This window comes from Cornus florida, unplaced genomic scaffold (assembly GCF_030987335.1).
Source record: "Cornus florida cultivar Cherokee Brave unplaced genomic scaffold, ASM3098733v1 CherokeeBrave_3.0.0_Hap2_Chr06, whole genome shotgun sequence".
Lineage (NCBI taxonomy): Eukaryota > Viridiplantae > Streptophyta > Magnoliopsida > Cornales > Cornaceae > Cornus > Cornus florida.
The window spans coordinates 95534998-95553149 of record NW_026775576.1 but is presented as its reverse complement, the minus strand read 5'-3'; the positions used below and the strand labels follow the sequence as shown (position 1 = coordinate 95553149).

Below are 18152 nucleotides of genomic sequence, written 5' to 3'. Positions count from 1 at the left end.
ATTGTAACACACTACTAAGTTGCAAAACAAAAAAACGAGGGTATAGAATGATTACACAAAAAAATGGTTTCAAAATCAAGTCCCTAGACCTTGGGCATACATTCTATGTTATTGTGTTTTACATACATAATAAACAAATGAATAATATATATGAGTTAATAAACAAGGATTATAAAATTCCAACACAAAATAACATGGTTCGACTAACGGATTAATCCGACTATTTGATGCGAGTGATGTGGGGCTGACTTTACGTAACGGTCCCATTCGCATAAAAACATAAAAACGGCCGATTGATCGGACTAATGGACTAATCCGACTATTTGATGTGAGTAATGTGGGGCTGACGTTACGAAAATGTCCCATTCACATAAAAACGACCGGAATTATCCGACTGTTGAATTCCCGTAGCATTACTCATTCATTTGAATCAGACTACTTGAATTCCACACCCCCAGTGAAGCTGTGTTCTGAAGAGGAGGTGGAGATAGTGATCAAACCATTTATGTCAGACACACTGTCCTGCAAGCTCAATAGGAGATGAGAAGTGCTGAAACTCATAGAGGGCTTTGTTCTTGGGACAATAGGGACTTCAGTCTCACCCACCAACATTTGGAACACACCCCTCATTGTAGGTCTAACCAATGGGTCAGGGTGAGAGCAAGCCAACCCAATCAACAACACCCTTCTCATCTCTCCCTCCTCAAACTCACCTCCGAGCCTTGAATCAGCAGCCATTAACAACCTCCCTTCTCTATGCAGACTCCAAACCCATTCCACCAAATTGCTACAAACCCCAACTTTCCCAACCCCACTAGACTCCCTCTCAATAGGCCTCCTCCCACTAGCCACTTCAAGCGCCACAGCCCCATAACTAAACACATCAGTTTTCTCATTAGCCCTCCCTGTCAGCAAATACTCAGGAGCCAAGTACCCCATTGTCCCGGCTGCCACCGTCGCGTCCGGTGATCTGTCGTGCTCGATTTGCCTCGCCAAACCGAAATCGCCTAATTTTGCATTGAACCCTTCATCCAACATTATGTTACTAGTCTTCACATCCCTATGGATCACCTGGTTTTCACATTCCTGATGCAAATATGTCAATGCAGAAGCAACACCCATCAAAATTTTTCGCCTATGAGGCCATGGCAAAGGCATTCTAGATTCAAACAATGCCTTGTCAAGACTGCCATTTGACATCATGTCATAAACCAATAAAATTTCCCCCTTCTCATGGCACCAACCTTGAAGCCTAACAAGATTTCTGTGCCTAAGTGTCCCAATTATGGACAACTCAGATAAGAACTCTGCCTTCCCCTGACCGCTATGACTACACCTCTTCACCGCCACAATGTCGCCGGTCTCCGGCAATATACCCTTATACACTGTCCCAAACGCACCATGCCCGATAATTCGGGTCGAATTGAAGAATTTTGTAGCTGATTTTAGCTCCTTATAGCTAAATTCTTTAGGCATTTTGATGATTTCCGAGGTCATTGTTTCCGGAGGTTTGACATTCTTGAACTTTTTAGAGTATACCCAAATGAATAAGATAGCAAAAAATGCTAAAACAAATGCACCGGCTGTTACTACACCAGCCACAGCCCCTGGGCCTTGTTTACACAACTGGTTATGGCACTTACTGTTCTTTTGTTGGGTTTGTATTGCGGTACTATTAGACTCAGAAGGAGCCATAGAAGGTGGTGTTGGGATTATAGAATTAGCCGTTGGATTCATCAAATTGACCGTTGGAGGTGGCGGTGGCGGCACCTCCGCCGCCAACGGTGATGATGATGGCCCAGACTTGGAATTCACATCAAAAGATGAGCTGAAACTCCACCACTCAACACTGTGAACCTCAGTGCTACCCTGAGTCGACCCAGAGAACCCAACAAACATGAAATCATTCACGTACTGATCAAGATCGAGATTGAATGATAAAAGGGGCTCTTTGGGCTTGAGATTGGAGTAGGAGACTGAAATGTTGAATACCCGGGTCGACCCGGAGTACTCGACCCACGAGTTGATCAGGTCGCCGCTTTTCAGATCAACTTCGATGGTCTCCAAATCACCGACCTGTGAAGAAACCATGGAGTTCAGATCCAAACCCACATGGTTTCCGTTAATGTCTTTGAACTCCACGTCCATGAGAGTGTCGAATTCGACGGCAACGACGCCGTTCGGAGTACCCTTATCGTCCATGAGCCCGAGGAACCCGCCGGCGCCACCGATTGTCTCGTCGTCCGGCGAGATGACGAAGGCCAGACCACCACCGATCGAAGATGGGTTCAGGTTCGCGACGGAGAACGAGAAGAAAGTCGAGAAACTCGTCGGCGTGTCACTGCCCGGTTGCCGGAATCTGACGGGTTTAGAGTATAAAACTCTGCCGGAGCCGGAGTTGGGGACGGCGAGGTCACGAGTGAGCCTCACAGTCCCATTGCTCAAGTGAGCATCGCCGAGAAGCTTCAAACTACTGAGAGTTAGCGTTCCGAAGTCGAATTCGGTTGTTCCGACGACATTACCCGAAAAACAGAGTAACAGAAAAAAAGTTACGAAGATAATGCCAGAAAATTCATAGGAAAGTGACGACATTGCTAGTTTTGGGGATAACCCATTAGAAAATATAGGGATGGTATTTGTGGAATTCTGTTATTCTGGTGGATTGAGGACGAAGGATCACGGGTTTTTAGAGAGAGAGAGAGAGAGAGAGAGAGAGAGCGAGAGAGTGAAGGAGGGGGATGGGATTGTATTCTTTCCCTTAAAACACAGAAACCGGAGCAAACAAACAAGGAATAATAAGGGAGGGAATCCAAAGAGATTGATGAAGACAGATGGCTAGGATTGGCGACACGTGTCAACCTCAACGGTACAAAAAAAAAAAAAAAAAAAACGGCCTTTAAGAAAAAAGAACCTTTTTTAATGGCTTTGGTTCTCCCTCACTCAAAGGCATCATCAAATCCCACAATGGCACTGTGTTCACTTTTGACTTGTATTGGATCACATTACATACCACATGCTTCAATATTACTATTTGATCCAGCAAATCCAGAAGAGTTTGGAGTATATTAATTGAATATATTAATGGAGTTTGATGAGTGTTTTTAATTTTTATTTGTGGGCTAGCTCCATTGTTGGCAAGTGCTTTATTATTTTTATTTTTGGTAAGTAAGATGTGAATATCATTCAAAGAAATAACATGTACCAGTTGTACGGTGCCCTCACAATTTATCATGTCAACATTTGAGGTTGTGGTAGACCAAAATCATGTAATATATATTTTTTTATATGTCTGTATGTGTAAGAACCTCAATACATCCCATGTCAACCAATCCAAAAAAAAAACAAAAAGACCAATAAGCAGTAACACCTCTTGAGGCGAACAGACACACGAGGGATATAGCCGTGGAGAGCAAAACAAAAAACGAAAGCCTCCATTGTTGAGAAGATAGAATACAGAAGGCCCCACTCATGTTGCAGCCACAGCCCATCTTGGGAAGCACTAAACTCGATCGGACCACAATTTCAGTTTAACAATGTCCATAATTCTCCCTTGAAGACAAACCCACATCAATGTAGAGGAATTAGAGTGGAATTTTCTCATTTCTTTCCCTTCACCAGAGCAGTCACACTCAACTTTATCACAGTACGTAGATTTAAGGAGAGTTGTCCCCACAAGCTTATCAAATCCAGAGAATAAAAACACACACATTCTTGTAATCAGGGAGCATTTGAAGGACATGTGCTTTCGGTTTTCAAAAAAAAAATTTCTAGAAAATAAGCAGTTCATGTTGTTCAACTTTTCCATCTGAACAAGCTTATCTTGGATGGTTTCTGCCCATAATAGTCATCCAAAGATTTACATCATTTCAGATAATGAAGCCTTTAAACCTAGTCACACAGAAAGGGAGCGAAAGCAAGAACCAGTGCAATAGCACCAAAACGACAACGTCTAAATCGCGTAAAGTGAAAATAATAGTAAAGCATAAAAACACACCCAATTTAAAAAAATTACGTGACTTAACTCTTAACTATAAAATATTTTTCCAACGAGCCATAGCTCCTGTGGGTGAGGCCACATAAGATGCAATAGAGAAAGAGAAGTCATTGCGAGGACGGAGAGGGGCATTTCATTTTTTTCTGCTGAAGGCCAGAATTTTGGATGATGGGACCACTAGCACTAAGGTGCCCAAAAAATATCACACCAAGAGTAAAAGTCTCCCCATTCCCCACTAACCCCAAGAGGCATCACTAGGAGGGCAAGAATTTTATCTATATATATCCTCTTGAATTATTTAATTTGTCTTCTTTGGCCATAGTTTCTAGTTGCTTCTTATATACTACATTTGACTTTAATGGGAATTTGCTCTAGCACAATAATAAGAATTTTAAGAGGAAATTTTAACGTAAAATAATGAATATAAAAAACTTGGATATGAATTAATTTTTGTTTCATTCGATGTATTTATAATGAACCACCACAAATTTTTACCCTTTGCAAGTGTTTTTGCATTATAATCACACTACTTGAAAGAAGGATTTATTAGGTTCTCCTACACTTGAGTGATGAGAAATTGATGATACTGTAATATATATAATTATATATATTACTGATTTTATAATATATATAATTATTATATTTATTTTGTCTAAACAACTGACATTGAAGGGCATTTGGTCTAGTGGCATGATTCTCGCTTAGGGTGCGAGAGGTCCCGAGTTCAATTCTCGGAATGCCCCAATTTTTTGAACTTCTTTTCTTTTCGTTTTCCTTTTCCATTCTTCAACTCGGGCTTTTAAGCCCAATTGTTATATGGCCTGGGCTTTACCACAACTGCAACACTATTATCAATATGGCCAGGAATGATGCAAAAATCAATGGGCCTTTTAACAATGAATACAACTCTCTGATTTTTGTGATAGAGGAGGAGGCTCTTAGTTGTTTTTTAATTTTATTTTATTTTATTATTATTATTTTTTTTGGTGCAGTTAAATGACTGCACAAAAAGGTCGAGTGTTCACATGATGTGTGGGGAGCACGTTGTGTAATTCACATAAATATTGGTGCCCCCATGAGGAGAGCTGTGAGTCGTGGCAAATTGGCAGTGTCGAAACTCAGTTATACAACCATTCATTTATTATTAATTACACTAAATTCTTGGTGAAAAAGTCTTTCTAAATCCTTATTTTATAATGATCTCTTCATTAACTATACATATTATTGTTTTACGAACTCTTTTGAAAAACGGTAACTTTCTAATGCTGGCATGTCTTACCCTGTTACCCATATCTTATATTTTATGTCAGCTTCTTTAATCTCACTTAATTTCTATGTCAACTTCTTTAATCTCACTTAATTTCAACTACTTTTTAGTTGCTTTTTTATTTAATCTTTTGACAAAGAGAATATGACACTTTGCAAAAACACACACACACATATATATATACACACATTATATACATATTCACTAGCCAAAAAAGGTCAAAAACCCACCTTCAATCTTTATCCCGAAAGTACTATTAAACCATAAACTTTGGCGTGAAGACATATATTTTGATCTAGTCACACAAAACTAATAAAAATAGCTCATATGCAATGGTACAAGGATGGTACGTTACGGTAAGTTTTTTATTTTTATTTTTTTTCCCTTTGATCAAAGGGACAGATTTGGTCTATAGCTCTTTCCCTCTTTTAAATATCATATCAGCATTAACCATTTATATCCCCACTGTTTTGGAAAAATAATGATCATTTTTTCATGATGCAGAAGAACAAATGTGTTTGTGTGTACGGAGACGGACATACGTGCAAGCTAGTGAAGGGGGGCATATAATGGTTTTTTTTTTTTTTTTTTTTTTTTTTTTCGGTCATGCTCTTTTTTTCTGTAATATATACCTATAAAATATTGGTAATACCTCCTAAAATTATTACAAAATTTCAATCTTGTCCCATCTCTTACCTAAAGTTCTGGGTCTGCCTTATGTGTGTATATTTAAAAATCAAATATACAACTTATACACACATACACACATATATAAACAATCACACACTATTATGTAAGGACACAATTGATCGATTGGTAGTGACGGATCTATATTGAAGGCATTAGGGGCAATTGCCCCCACTAATTTTTTTTTTTAGTAATATACCCTTATAATATGTTCATTTTCAATAATATTACATTAGTCTTTATTAAAATTACTAAAAAAATTATACTATTATCCTCCAAAATTTATTCCCCCCCCCCCCCCTCCCCCCTATCTTTTATCCTGGCTCCGACCCTGTCCGTCGGGCTCCATTTTGTTCAAGAACTAAGTGGAGCTGTAAGAAAAGACAATGCAAGAGAATTCACTCAATTTCCTTATTAATTGTTTGATTACAAATGGAACATTCGAGTGAAAAAACAAAACATGGGAAAAGAAGGTATTTTTAATTCTGCATATTAGTTTTCTTTTTGCTCTTATTCCAAACATTCTAAGAAAATTAATTTACAATAAATAGATGAGAAAATTAGAGGGAAATCACATTTTCTTTTTTCCTTTTTCCACTAATTCCACAAAACAAACAAAACCATTTTTTTTTTTTTTTTGAAACGTAACATCTATGAAGCACAGACACTTCTACAAAGGAGCCGTACTTGTGTTGAACACTCCTTGGACATATGTCCGACACTTCATATACGTATCCGTAAATAAAATAAAATATTATTATTTGGACACTTTCGGATACGAAGGGTATCACATTACCTGTGAGCCTTGTGATTTGTAAGGAGGGTTGACACTTCTTGAACATTGAAGCCGACACTTTCAAACATTTCGAACACAAGCTTATCCGATAATATTAAAAATAATATAAACACATTCTAAAGTCTTCAACTTTTTCTTTTAATAAAAATTGACATTATATACGAATGACCACAAGTAAAGTATTAAATGATATTTGTTTATTTAAAATAAAAATATTATTTTGACAAAGAGAATAACTGTAAATATGATATAAAGTCATTACAATTCTTATTATAAAAATTAAAAATAAATTAAAATTTCATAAAATTAATACTCAATACATATATATAAATAAAAATTTATATTTATATATGGTCGTGTTTAAGTTGTATCCATATTTTATGGTTTTAAAATTTAACGTATCAACATAATTATTTCGTGTGGTATTCCATCTGAGTGTCCATGCTTACGAGGTACTCTAATTAGATTCAATGGATATTTAATATTTATGCAAAAAGTCAAATTTTTTATCCAAAAATTCTTTGCAGTGAGCCCCACCCTCAGATGGTGGCTATTTCACTCCACTTGCTACTCCCACCTCACAACGTGTGATGTTTTGTTTGACAGCCCAGCAATACTACATGTTTAATTAAATTTTTCAAAAAAAATAATAATAATAAGTAAGGGATAGCTCAAGTTTGAGTTCGTCATACTGCGTGAGCATGATTGAATCAACGGCGTTGATCATGTTGGGATTTATATGCCCTGACATAGCAAATTCCTATCTGAATTATAGTGACATATGTTCCTGACATATCTGAAATATTTATGATTTATATAATTGGTGAATTCAATGTATTATGTTTCGATTCACTATGAAATTGATAGTGTCCATGTAATTACAAGAAATATTTATATATATGTATGTGATGGCAATCAATGCATGATATATAAATAGTAATTATAAATTGTTCATAGTCGGTAATTATGGATGGACTCATAATTAATTAAGACTTGAATTGGATCCGCGTTAGGTTGAGATATATTGCGAGAGCCGTCGTATGCAATTACTCTCTATCACCGTCATGGCATTTGACTCTTAAGCATGAGAAAAGTATACACTCTTTTATTAATTAATAATTACTTTGATTTGTTCGGCGGATTCTTCGGGATCCTTAGACCGACACTTTGGGTAGTTATGTAATTAATAGTTAGAGGGTTATATTTTCAATATTTGCATCATTGCTACTTGTATTTATTTTGTATTGATTATGTTTGATCACAAAGTAAATTCGAAGGCCTTCGTGTGGTTTTAGACAAAATAATTTATTATATATTTATTTATTTAAATTATTATTTTTGTCAAACAAATGTTTTATTGTGATCGAGTCAGAAATAATCAGAGGTACCAAAATAAATATATTAATTAAGTAGTCGGATTGATGGCATTATTTATCCGATAACTAATTATGCATAGAGGGGTCAAAGTGCAATATTGACTTAGTGGTTATTTATTATTTAATTGGAGTTCAATTAATTTCTTTTAGTGGAGTAGAAATTAATTTATGAATTAATTGAATTGGGTCCATGGACCGGGCCAATTATTAATTCATTGTAGCCAATAAAATAATAGACCCAATGGATTCTCACTCATAGCCCAACTTGATATTGGAATCATATTAGATTTGAGACATGTGAATTAGAGATTGAGAAGGATTAGTTGTTTCCTTTTCTTTATCTTTATGTTGCCTATAAATATACATGGTCTATGTATATTTTAGGGGTGATTTTTAGTAGAAGGAAAAAGGAATAAATATTTTCTCTCTCTAGAAAATTAAGGTTTATGTTCTCATCTAATGGAGGCTCCTACAAGCCTAGTTTTCCAAGGTAATTCATGGAGGCTTATGAGTGATTTCTAAAAGCAAAATAATTACCAAGAAGATGGAGATCCAAGGAGAAGGTATCTTGCTAAGGGATCTACAATAAGTGAGAACATTCACTTTAGAGGAATGTTTTAAAGGTTTACTCAGACCTTTGATGTAAGTATTCAATCCATTAATTGAATGATACATCATATTTTTATTTTTGCATAAAACTTGTCTCTATGTGATGAATCAAGATCTATGAATCAAAATCCCTCGAAAAGTTTTTAAAACTTGCACGTTTCCCAACAGATCAACGGTCATGAAGTCTAGACATGCACCACAAGCAAGAAGACAACGTGAAAGCTTGACGTGCACCAACACGTTCACGGGTCCATTTCCCACTTGCTACGTTTTGATTCCCTTTAAGCCACATTTAATATATTGCTTTGGTTACTTTCATATATATGTGTGTGTTATAGATTACACTATATATATATATGTGCCAATTTCTATTTTTTTGTTTACAGGACTTGGTCAGATTTATTTTCTATACCTTATCGACTAGTAGTATTTGGTAATTGAGATTAAAAATATATAGTTATACATATATATATATATACCCTAAACCTACCGCAGAATTGACATTTACTTTGACTGATTCCCGATTCTAGTATAACAAATTGGAGCAATGGAGTGTTTAGTTAACTCAACATCAAAAGTGTGAATTAAATTAAAAATAACCCAAACTTTGATACTTATTTTTATGTATAGAATCTGTTGTTATTGTCACATTCTGATTGTTTGAGGAATATTTTAGCACTTTGACTGGTTCCTTTTTTATAATTAGTACGTAAGTGAGGCACATAGTGATCTTGTTTTAGTGTGTGTACATGTCTAATGGGTTGCTTGCGGAATCTTTTTTTAGTCACTAATATATTATTATTATTCTTGAAATTTTGATTACCTTCCAATTCATCAAAGTCGCATAAATTTTCTAAGGTTTTGAAATTGCTTGCCTTTGAAGGATTTATTATTAGTATTATTTTTCTAAAAAAAGTTATTAATCTATTAGTCATTGTATCTGGTCATAACAAATTTGCTAATCCATCAGTATTTGAATTTGTCGTATCGGCGGTCGGTTCGTAATTATTTTTCAAGAGTTCAATATCATTATACATCTTCGTGAATCAATCGATTTGATTAGTTTACACCGATATTTGTCCGAACCCGTTACACTGCAATTATGAATGATGATTTAAATTATATGTGAATATCCTCATATGGTGCCACCATTTTACATGGCATTGCACTCATTTAGGCCATCAATTCACATTTCTTATAGCCAGACATTTTTCAAGTATTGACATGAAATAATGCTCTAGTTCCACAAGCTCTCGTATTAAAGCGGTGTTATATTGAGAATTATAACAAATTAAATATAGATGGCAATTTAAGTTTGAAAGTTAGATATATTATACTAAATCTATGTGAGTAGGGATGTGTCAAACTCTTGTATTACTTATTATTTTTCTTTAATTAACATAAATAAGTTAGCATGAAATATGTTTTCATGACCGACTTTCATTGTAATTTCAATATTTATATAAATTATGTGAAATTTAATTATTATAGTTTGATTTTAAAATCATAGATAAAAACTATAATATAGAAAGACACACAACGCGTAGTAATTTCATTTTTATATAACGAACTATTTTTGATCCGTTAATTATTATTATGACCAAAAAGAAAAAAAAATAATAATTATCAGCTGAATGAAGAATGAGTGACAAAAGGATTTAATTAATTATTCTAACATTTAGGAGACGCCCACAACTTCTTCTAGAGATTTCCAAAAATTTGAACTTCTATTCCACGCAAAAGTCCTACACCTTTCTTTGAATCAATAATGTAATGTTTTTATATCTCTGTTCAATTAATAGATGTTTCTTATTTTTCGTAAAAATCAAACCATGACACACCCTAAATATAAATCATTATAATATATACTTATTGTTTGTTTATATATATATATTTCAAATATAAATCAATATAATATATACTTTTTTTCCATCATTGGTAGAGTTACAAACTCTTAATCATTATTGAGACAACCTTAAATATATGGAACCATGTTTTTAGGGAAAACAATGCAATGAAAAGATAAAGGTTGCTATATACGTAATAGATTCTTCCACTTCTATTGAATGGTAGCAAAGAACAAGAACTTTGTTTTTTTGGGTCAGGTTCGGATAAATTTTTTGATAATTGCTTAATGCATCGAGAATAAGAGTTGGGAGACTGTATGTGCCCGATCATGAATCACAAGGTGTTTTAAGAGGCCTAATACCACAATCATTGACCCAAATGAAAATACAATTGTTCAAAAACTTAAAAGAAAAGGAGAGCACTATTATTTTCTTGCATTAGGTTTCCAAGAAATTTCCTCTCTAAGCTGAACATAAAATTCCTGAAAAACTTCTACACCAAAAAATGGGATTTTTGACTCTCAAAAGACCATTGAATTTAGGTGGAAGTAGAATATTGTTCAATGTCAATTGAATCTGCAATTGAATGGTAAAAGTATGACTTACAGACTTTTAGAATTTGGATGATTATTTTCCTACATTTGTTACACCTTTTTTTGTGCCCACACCATCATAAACTGAGTCAATTGTCTACGTGCAAGACCAGAAAAAGAAACATCTATGTGCTTTCATATGTAATTAATTGTAATCAAATAATAATAATAATAATATGATATAAACATATGGTTTTCATCTAGAATCAGCCCCCACTTTTACAATACCCAACTGGAAACACTACCGTTCGATACTGGCACTCAAAAAATAAATTAACATGTTAATATAATTATAATTTTGGTTTCACGTGTGGAGGGGCATATATATTAGAAATTTTATGACTTCCACTTCTTTGAACTAGTTTGAAGAAAAACAATTTAAATTATTTCATGTGGAAGGGATCATACGGTACATTTAGTACATTAAATAGTACTATTTTAATGAATCGGTGTATCAAACAGTACCGCTTTGATGAATTAGTGTACAACTCAACACGAACTATAATTAAAGAATGAGTCAAACTACTCGGACATTTAGAAAATGTTGAAAAAAAGAATAATAAAACTAAGTATCCAATATATATATATGTAATGACTCTTGTGTGAATCCAAGTATATATATTCAAAACAAAATGTTTTTTTTTTTATATTCTGGTTCTTGTCTTAATCTCACTAGATGGCAATCAAAAGAATGAATGTATATATTTGGATTAATTTGGAAATTTCGTGGCAATGATTTACAATTTGCAAGTAGATTATTCAGAAAGACATAGTACAATAAATAATGAATAACCCCTAAAATGGGTTAAATTTAAAAATATTATGTTCAAAAACAGTCACAGATAGGACAACTGAATAAAGAACAATAGGTAGAATACACCAACTAAAAGGAATGTAGCCTAGCTATACATTTTTTTACTTTTATATTTAAAAAAAAAGAAAAAGAAAAAGAAAAAAAGCTATACATTTTCCCTTATGAAGTATAACTAATTTACACATTTCTCCTTGGAATAACATTAAATCCCTTAAATTACTGAAACCTTTTTCTTTTTTTTTTTTTTAAAAAAAATGAGCCAACATTCTAGTATATTACGTGTCTAAAAAATAACTCAATTATTTTAAAGTTAATTGAACAAAATTCTTCAGAATTGTGAGAAGTTTGAGAAGGTTGTTGAGGAGATTTTGTGCAATTAAATTGAGATATTCAAAAAAAGAAAAGTTAATGCTTTTATTAATAAATCAATGACCTAATAGTATCAATCATTTATTTTTCAAAGTGAGATTAATGGTTCAAGTCGCAGTGGAGACATGGGTTTGCATGTGTGAATATCAATTAAGATATATCATTAAAACAAAAAAAAGTCTAATGCTTTTAACTTTTACTTTCTTAATGGTAACTTGACACGTGTATTAACCGACTGATTCAATATTGACCGGGACTTATTACCGTAAATTCACTTCTGCTTATGTGATAATATTTAATTAGTTGATGGCACTAATTTGACTGCATAAGAAGGAAGTAGACAAAAAAAAAGGGAGACGTCTGTGTGTCCACAGTTAACACCTTCTCCACTAACAGTTTACTCCAAAGTCTACACATTCCCTCTTTCCTTTCCTCTCTATCTCCATTCAACCTTTATAAATCCAAACACAACTTTGCCTACATGAGCTCCTATGCCCATCTCTCTCTCTATCTCTCTCCATTCCACACATAAATATATAAGAGTCTTATATATATATATATATATAACACTTTCCCTCCTTCCTTTCCCGTCTCCCTGACTCGATCAAAGTCGTCTATAAATCCATAAAAACTTTGGCTAAATGAGCCTGTTATTTTGAAGCTCCTATATATACTCTCTACATGTTTCGAAATTCTTTGTAAAAAACTCTATTGGGAGTTTCTATATATTCAAGGAAGATTCATACACACACACACACACATATATATATATATGGCAGCTGCAGGAGGGGAGCGATCACTGGAGGAAACGCCAACTTGGGCAGTTGCAACTGTTTGTTTCGTGCTGGTTGCAATTTCAATTGTCATTGAATACATCCTTCACTTAATTGGAAAGGTAGGCTAGCTAGCTGTTCCAATATATATATACATATACATACAGGGGAAATATTAATATATGATTGGTATAGCTAGCTTGGTTTTCTGGTAATATATATTTTGGTAAAAGTATCAAGTTAGGTGTTTTTTTATTCAAATTTATCAAAACATGATCTTGCAAAGTGAAATTCCACAACTTATATACAAGGACAGAGTTTGGTTATATGTCATAGTTTTGGACATAACATATATAACGATATGTAATTTTCTATCTCAATAATATCCTATATAAAAATTTGAGCAGAGATTGCATTTCTAAACAAAATAGGACATAAACAATTAAACATAACATCAATACACAAATTTGTAAATTGGCGCACAATTTTATACCCAAAAAAGTTACAAACTCGTGTATCATTATACTGCTAATCCTTCAGGATAACAATGAAAGTTCATGGTTTGTTGAATTATTTTTTCAAAACTTCCATATCTGTGTAATTTTACTTTCTGTTGGTAATTTTGACTTCAAAACAATTGACAATTTTACCCCGTGTACATGTGTTTTACTGTGTCGTTTACACCTTACAGTGGTTAAAAAAGAGGAACAAAAGAGCCCTTTATGAAGCGCTTGAAAAGATCAAAGCAGGTTGGCTATACACACACACACACACACACACTTCGCTTATTTCTTGCATTATATATAACAAAAATAATCTATGCCAATAATAATACTACTTCATCAAGACTCACACTCTCTCTTTGTGAACAGAGCTTATGCTGCTGGGATTTATATCATTGCTCCTAACAGTAGGACAAGGTCCCATTTCAAACATCTGTGTATCAAAGTCCGTAGGAGCTACTTGGCATCCATGTAATAAGAAGCAAGAGAGCAAGTACGACCAAAATAAAGACTCCGGTGATCGGAGAAAGCTTCTCGAATTTTTGGACTCCGATGGGAGTGATCGACGTGTTTTAGCCGCTGCCAAATATGACAAATGCCCAACGGTCAATTAATAATCCTTTTTTTTTTTCATCCGCAATCAAAATCCTAATGTTACAATAATTTTGTTTGTACTTACTTGTCACTTAGTCATTGGAATCTAGAAGATTATGTATGTTCGAAGAATAAATTGATCAATCTAGTTGAAAATTTTGACTGACGACAATTAAATAAGGCTCTAATTGGTTGTTAATGAATTATGTGTTTTTCTACTTATTAATGAGGTAAGTTTGTGTGGACTTTAAACAGGATCAAGTCCCATTTGTCTCCAATTATGGCATTCACCAACTGCACATATTCATCTTCGTGTTAGCTGTTTTCCATGTCCTTTATTGTATAATCACCTTGGCTTTAGGCAGATTAAAGGTATATTATTAAACTCTCTCTCTCTATATACACAGGTATGTGTATCAGTAAGTATAAAAATTTTACGAGCGTATACTTATGTATGTGTGTATATATAAATATAATTGCAGATGAGGAAGTGGAAGGCATGGGAAATGGAAACAAAAACAACAGAGTATCAGTACTCACATGGTAATTTTTTAGTAAGCAAGTAATAGGCCTCTCCTAACATAATAGTGCACTTCTAGTTCTACCTCATGACTAGCTAATATTATCTGCAGTTTGTTTTATTATTCAAAAATTGATCTATTATATACATGAATTGTTACTACTTATAGGCTTTATGAGGAACCATTATGCCACTATTTACTTAATTAACTACATCTGATGCATCTTAAAGCATTCTTACAGGTACAGAATTTCAAATCAATATGCAAAAAAAGCACAAAGATGTAGACTAATCATGCAAGCCAATGCATCATGCAATAAGTATATGCTAACAATGACTAAATGAAGGAAATGGGGTGTGTCCTGCAGATCCAGAGAGATTTAGGTTTGCGCGGGACACGTCGTTTGGGAGAAGGCACTTGAGTTTCTGGAGCAAGTCACCTATTCTTCTTTGGATTGTAAGAAGCAATTACTCAACCCCGTTACAAGTATCTCAGTTTCTTTGTTGTTGAATTTGTTTAGGATGATACGAGAACGATTGTTTAGTGTGTGATTCCACAATTGCAGGTATGTTTCTTCAGACAATTCGTCAGATCAGTTCACAAGGTCGACTATTTGACTCTCCGCCATGGATTCATCACTGTAAGTCTTGCATATTATATTAGCATGAAGAAATTATATATATATATATATATATATATATATATTGTTGTTGTTACGAAGTGATCAAATATATTCGATATTTTGCAGGCACATTTGGCACCACAGAGCCAAATTAATTTTAATTTCCAGAAGTACATCAACAGATCACTTGAGGAGGATTTTATAGTGGTTGTAGGGATCAGGTGGGTCACTGTTATTCTCAAACTCTTGAATCTGTCAATTGGTCCAAGTTTGTGATTTTGTTGTTTCCTAGTTTGTACTATTTGACCTCCTAAAGCTTGCAGCAAATAAGATCATAAAGAAAACATCTACCTAGAATTTTGGAAGTACTTGTCTTATCACTTTTTAAGAGTAAAGTTGAATTCAAAAACTAAAAACTTCTAAAATGTTAATCAAAGTGATGCTAATTACAGTTTAAGCAAAATTCACTAGCTTATGATATTCAAGCTAATAACTTTGTTTTTCATGTTTGCAGCCCACCAATCTGGCTAATTGCAATATTGTTCCTACTGTTTAATACCCATGGTAAGCAAGTTATTTATATGCATGTATACAGAACTAAAACAAATAATTAAAACTCAATTTTCAAGCCCTAATTATGTGTCTTTGTGGACAGGCTGGTATTCCTACTTGTGGTTACCCTTCGTCCCACTGATTGTAAGTGTCGATTTCATCCCTCTGATCTATTCTAATTTCTACAAAGATCACCATCAGATGATGGAAATGGCTTTTGCAGATCATCCTATTGGTGGGAACAAAGCTACAGGTGATCATCACCATGATGGGGTTGAGGATTCAAGAGAGAGGAGAAGTGGTTAAAGGAACTCCACTGGTTCAACCTGGTGATGATCTCTTCTGGTTCAACAGCCCTCGCCTCTTACTCGTCCTCATCCACTTTGTTCTCTTTCAGGTATTTCTCAATATTATTAACATTATCCTCATCAACTTGTTGTTCAAAAATAAAGTTACTCAATTATAAATCCAAAATCGATCCTCCTCAAATCTTGAAAAAAGTAAATTAGGCAATAGATATAGTAGTATTTTCATCATCAGTATTGTCTCTCATCATTTTATTTCTTACTAACTTTGCTTTGTGATGTCTCTGCCAACCCACAGAATGCATTTCAGCTTGCCTTCTTTGCATGGGCATGGGTAAGAAACAAAACAGTTTTTCATTCAAAGCTCTATTCTTCCACCAACAAGATCTGATCTTCGATTATTTATTTATTTTTTTCTGGGTAATTTTTTTTATCAGTATGAATTCGGCTTGACATCATGCTTTCATGAGAATGTGGAAGACATTGTCATCAGATTAACAATGGGGTGAGTAGTCAAGGAGCAATAATAAGTATTCACTTTGTAATTGTTGAGGTGAGTCTCATACTGATTCTAGTATACGATTCTGTTTTGATCAGGGTCCTCATACAGGTAGTCTGCAGTTACGTGATTCTCCCTCTTTATGCCCTAGTAATACAGGTGAGACCTAATTCTTAATTACGGAGTTGCTAGTAGATATAGAGAAAGGAGAAACCTAGAAAGAAATCAACAATGTCTTAGAATGAGAATGTCATTTTAGAAGTAATTACGTCTAATTCTCCTCATAAATTCGTTGTCTTGTTATCGATCATCATCCCCTTCATATTTTCTTCTTTTACCCTTTGGTATAAAACAGATGGGTTCAAAAATGAAACCGACGGTCTTCAATGATGGAGTGGCTAAGGCTCTAAAAAAGTGGCACCAAAGTGCAAAGAAGCATATAAAACAGAACCGTCAATCAGGCTCAGCGTCCCCATTGCCAAGCAGGCCAGGCACTCCGCTGCATGGCATGTCCCCAGTTCATCTACTGCGTGATTACCAGGGCGAACTTGACAGTGTTCGTACATCTCCTAGGGTTTCCAATTTCGATAAGAAGTTCTGTGAAGATGAGGGGTCTATTTCACCCTCGCCCCAGCATGATGATGTACCATGGACTCGACAGTATGGAAACCAGGATCAAGTGGAAGAGGAGAAAGAGGCTCCAACCTCAACAAGTTCAGCCCTTCAGCCTCTTCATGTTCAACATACAATTGATGTTCGCTCGTCGGATTTCTCATTTGAGAAAAGCCCAAGAAAATGAATACTCCCAAAACTTGATGACAGAAACTTCCAAAATGCTACAAACCCTGTTCTTTTTTAGTTTCTTGTATTGATTGAGAGTAGTTCCCTGAAGGACTAATTGCCTCAACTAGTCTTGTATCTTGCAACCATAGAACGTAAATTTTGAATCCCAGACACTGTTCAAGTCTAAAAAATATCCATTTCTTGTTGAAAATCTCCTACACCTCCCTAAAATTTTGTAATTCTGCTACATACAGACCAAAATGGTAGATTTCAGAAAGTTGGTTTGGGTTTCAGAAAATCTCAGCACTGCAATCTATTGACCAATTGCATTTTAGGTCCCTTGAACAAAAACCCATATACTAACTGAAAATGCCTACAATAATTGATACTGAGAAGTCCATGTCTTACCATCTGATATCAGGTCATGCATAACCCTTTGGATGATGTCTCGAATTCAGATAGTTGGGCAGGCAGACTGCATAAAAATCTAACCTTGAACCTTTAACCTTTGGCAATATTTGAACAAAGATGCTGTTTGAACTTTATCCATTATACCAAAACAATAGCCTCAAAATTTCAAATAGAATATTTATGAAAAAAAATAAATAAATAAATAACAATAATAAATTCAAATAGAACTACACGAAT

The 18152-nt window shown here is 34.4% G+C and overlaps 2 protein-coding genes and 1 non-coding gene across 3 annotated transcripts; 2 read left to right on the top strand and 1 right to left on the bottom strand.

The window, feature by feature from the left end:
- Window positions 1-67: 67 nt before the first annotated feature.
- LOC132313060 (L-type lectin-domain containing receptor kinase VIII.1-like) lies at window positions 68-2877 on the bottom strand. Its single transcript, XM_059811681.1, has one exon. It carries the CDS (start codon window positions 2590-2592, stop codon window positions 436-438), a length of 2157 nt encoding a protein of 718 aa, XP_059667664.1. The 5' UTR covers window positions 2593-2877; the 3' UTR covers window positions 68-435.
- Window positions 2878-4665: 1788 nt separating this feature from the next.
- On the top strand, window positions 4666-4737 carry TRNAP-AGG (transfer RNA proline (anticodon AGG)). Its single transcript has one exon. It is a non-coding gene; the product is annotated as a tRNA-Pro (tRNA).
- Window positions 4738-12767: 8030 nt separating this feature from the next.
- LOC132313057 (MLO-like protein 6) lies at window positions 12768-17802 on the top strand. The gene is made up of 15 exons (XM_059811678.1): window positions 12768-13247; window positions 13817-13874; window positions 13998-14233; window positions 14478-14594; window positions 14705-14765; window positions 15111-15199; window positions 15309-15383; window positions 15492-15586; window positions 15880-15929; window positions 16021-16061; window positions 16141-16314; window positions 16521-16556; window positions 16660-16727; window positions 16820-16880; window positions 17077-17802. Exons 1-15 carry the CDS (start codon window positions 13125-13127, stop codon window positions 17518-17520), a joined length of 1728 nt encoding a protein of 575 aa, XP_059667661.1. The 5' UTR covers window positions 12768-13124; the 3' UTR covers window positions 17521-17802.
- The last annotated feature ends 350 nt before the right edge of the window (window positions 17803-18152 follow it).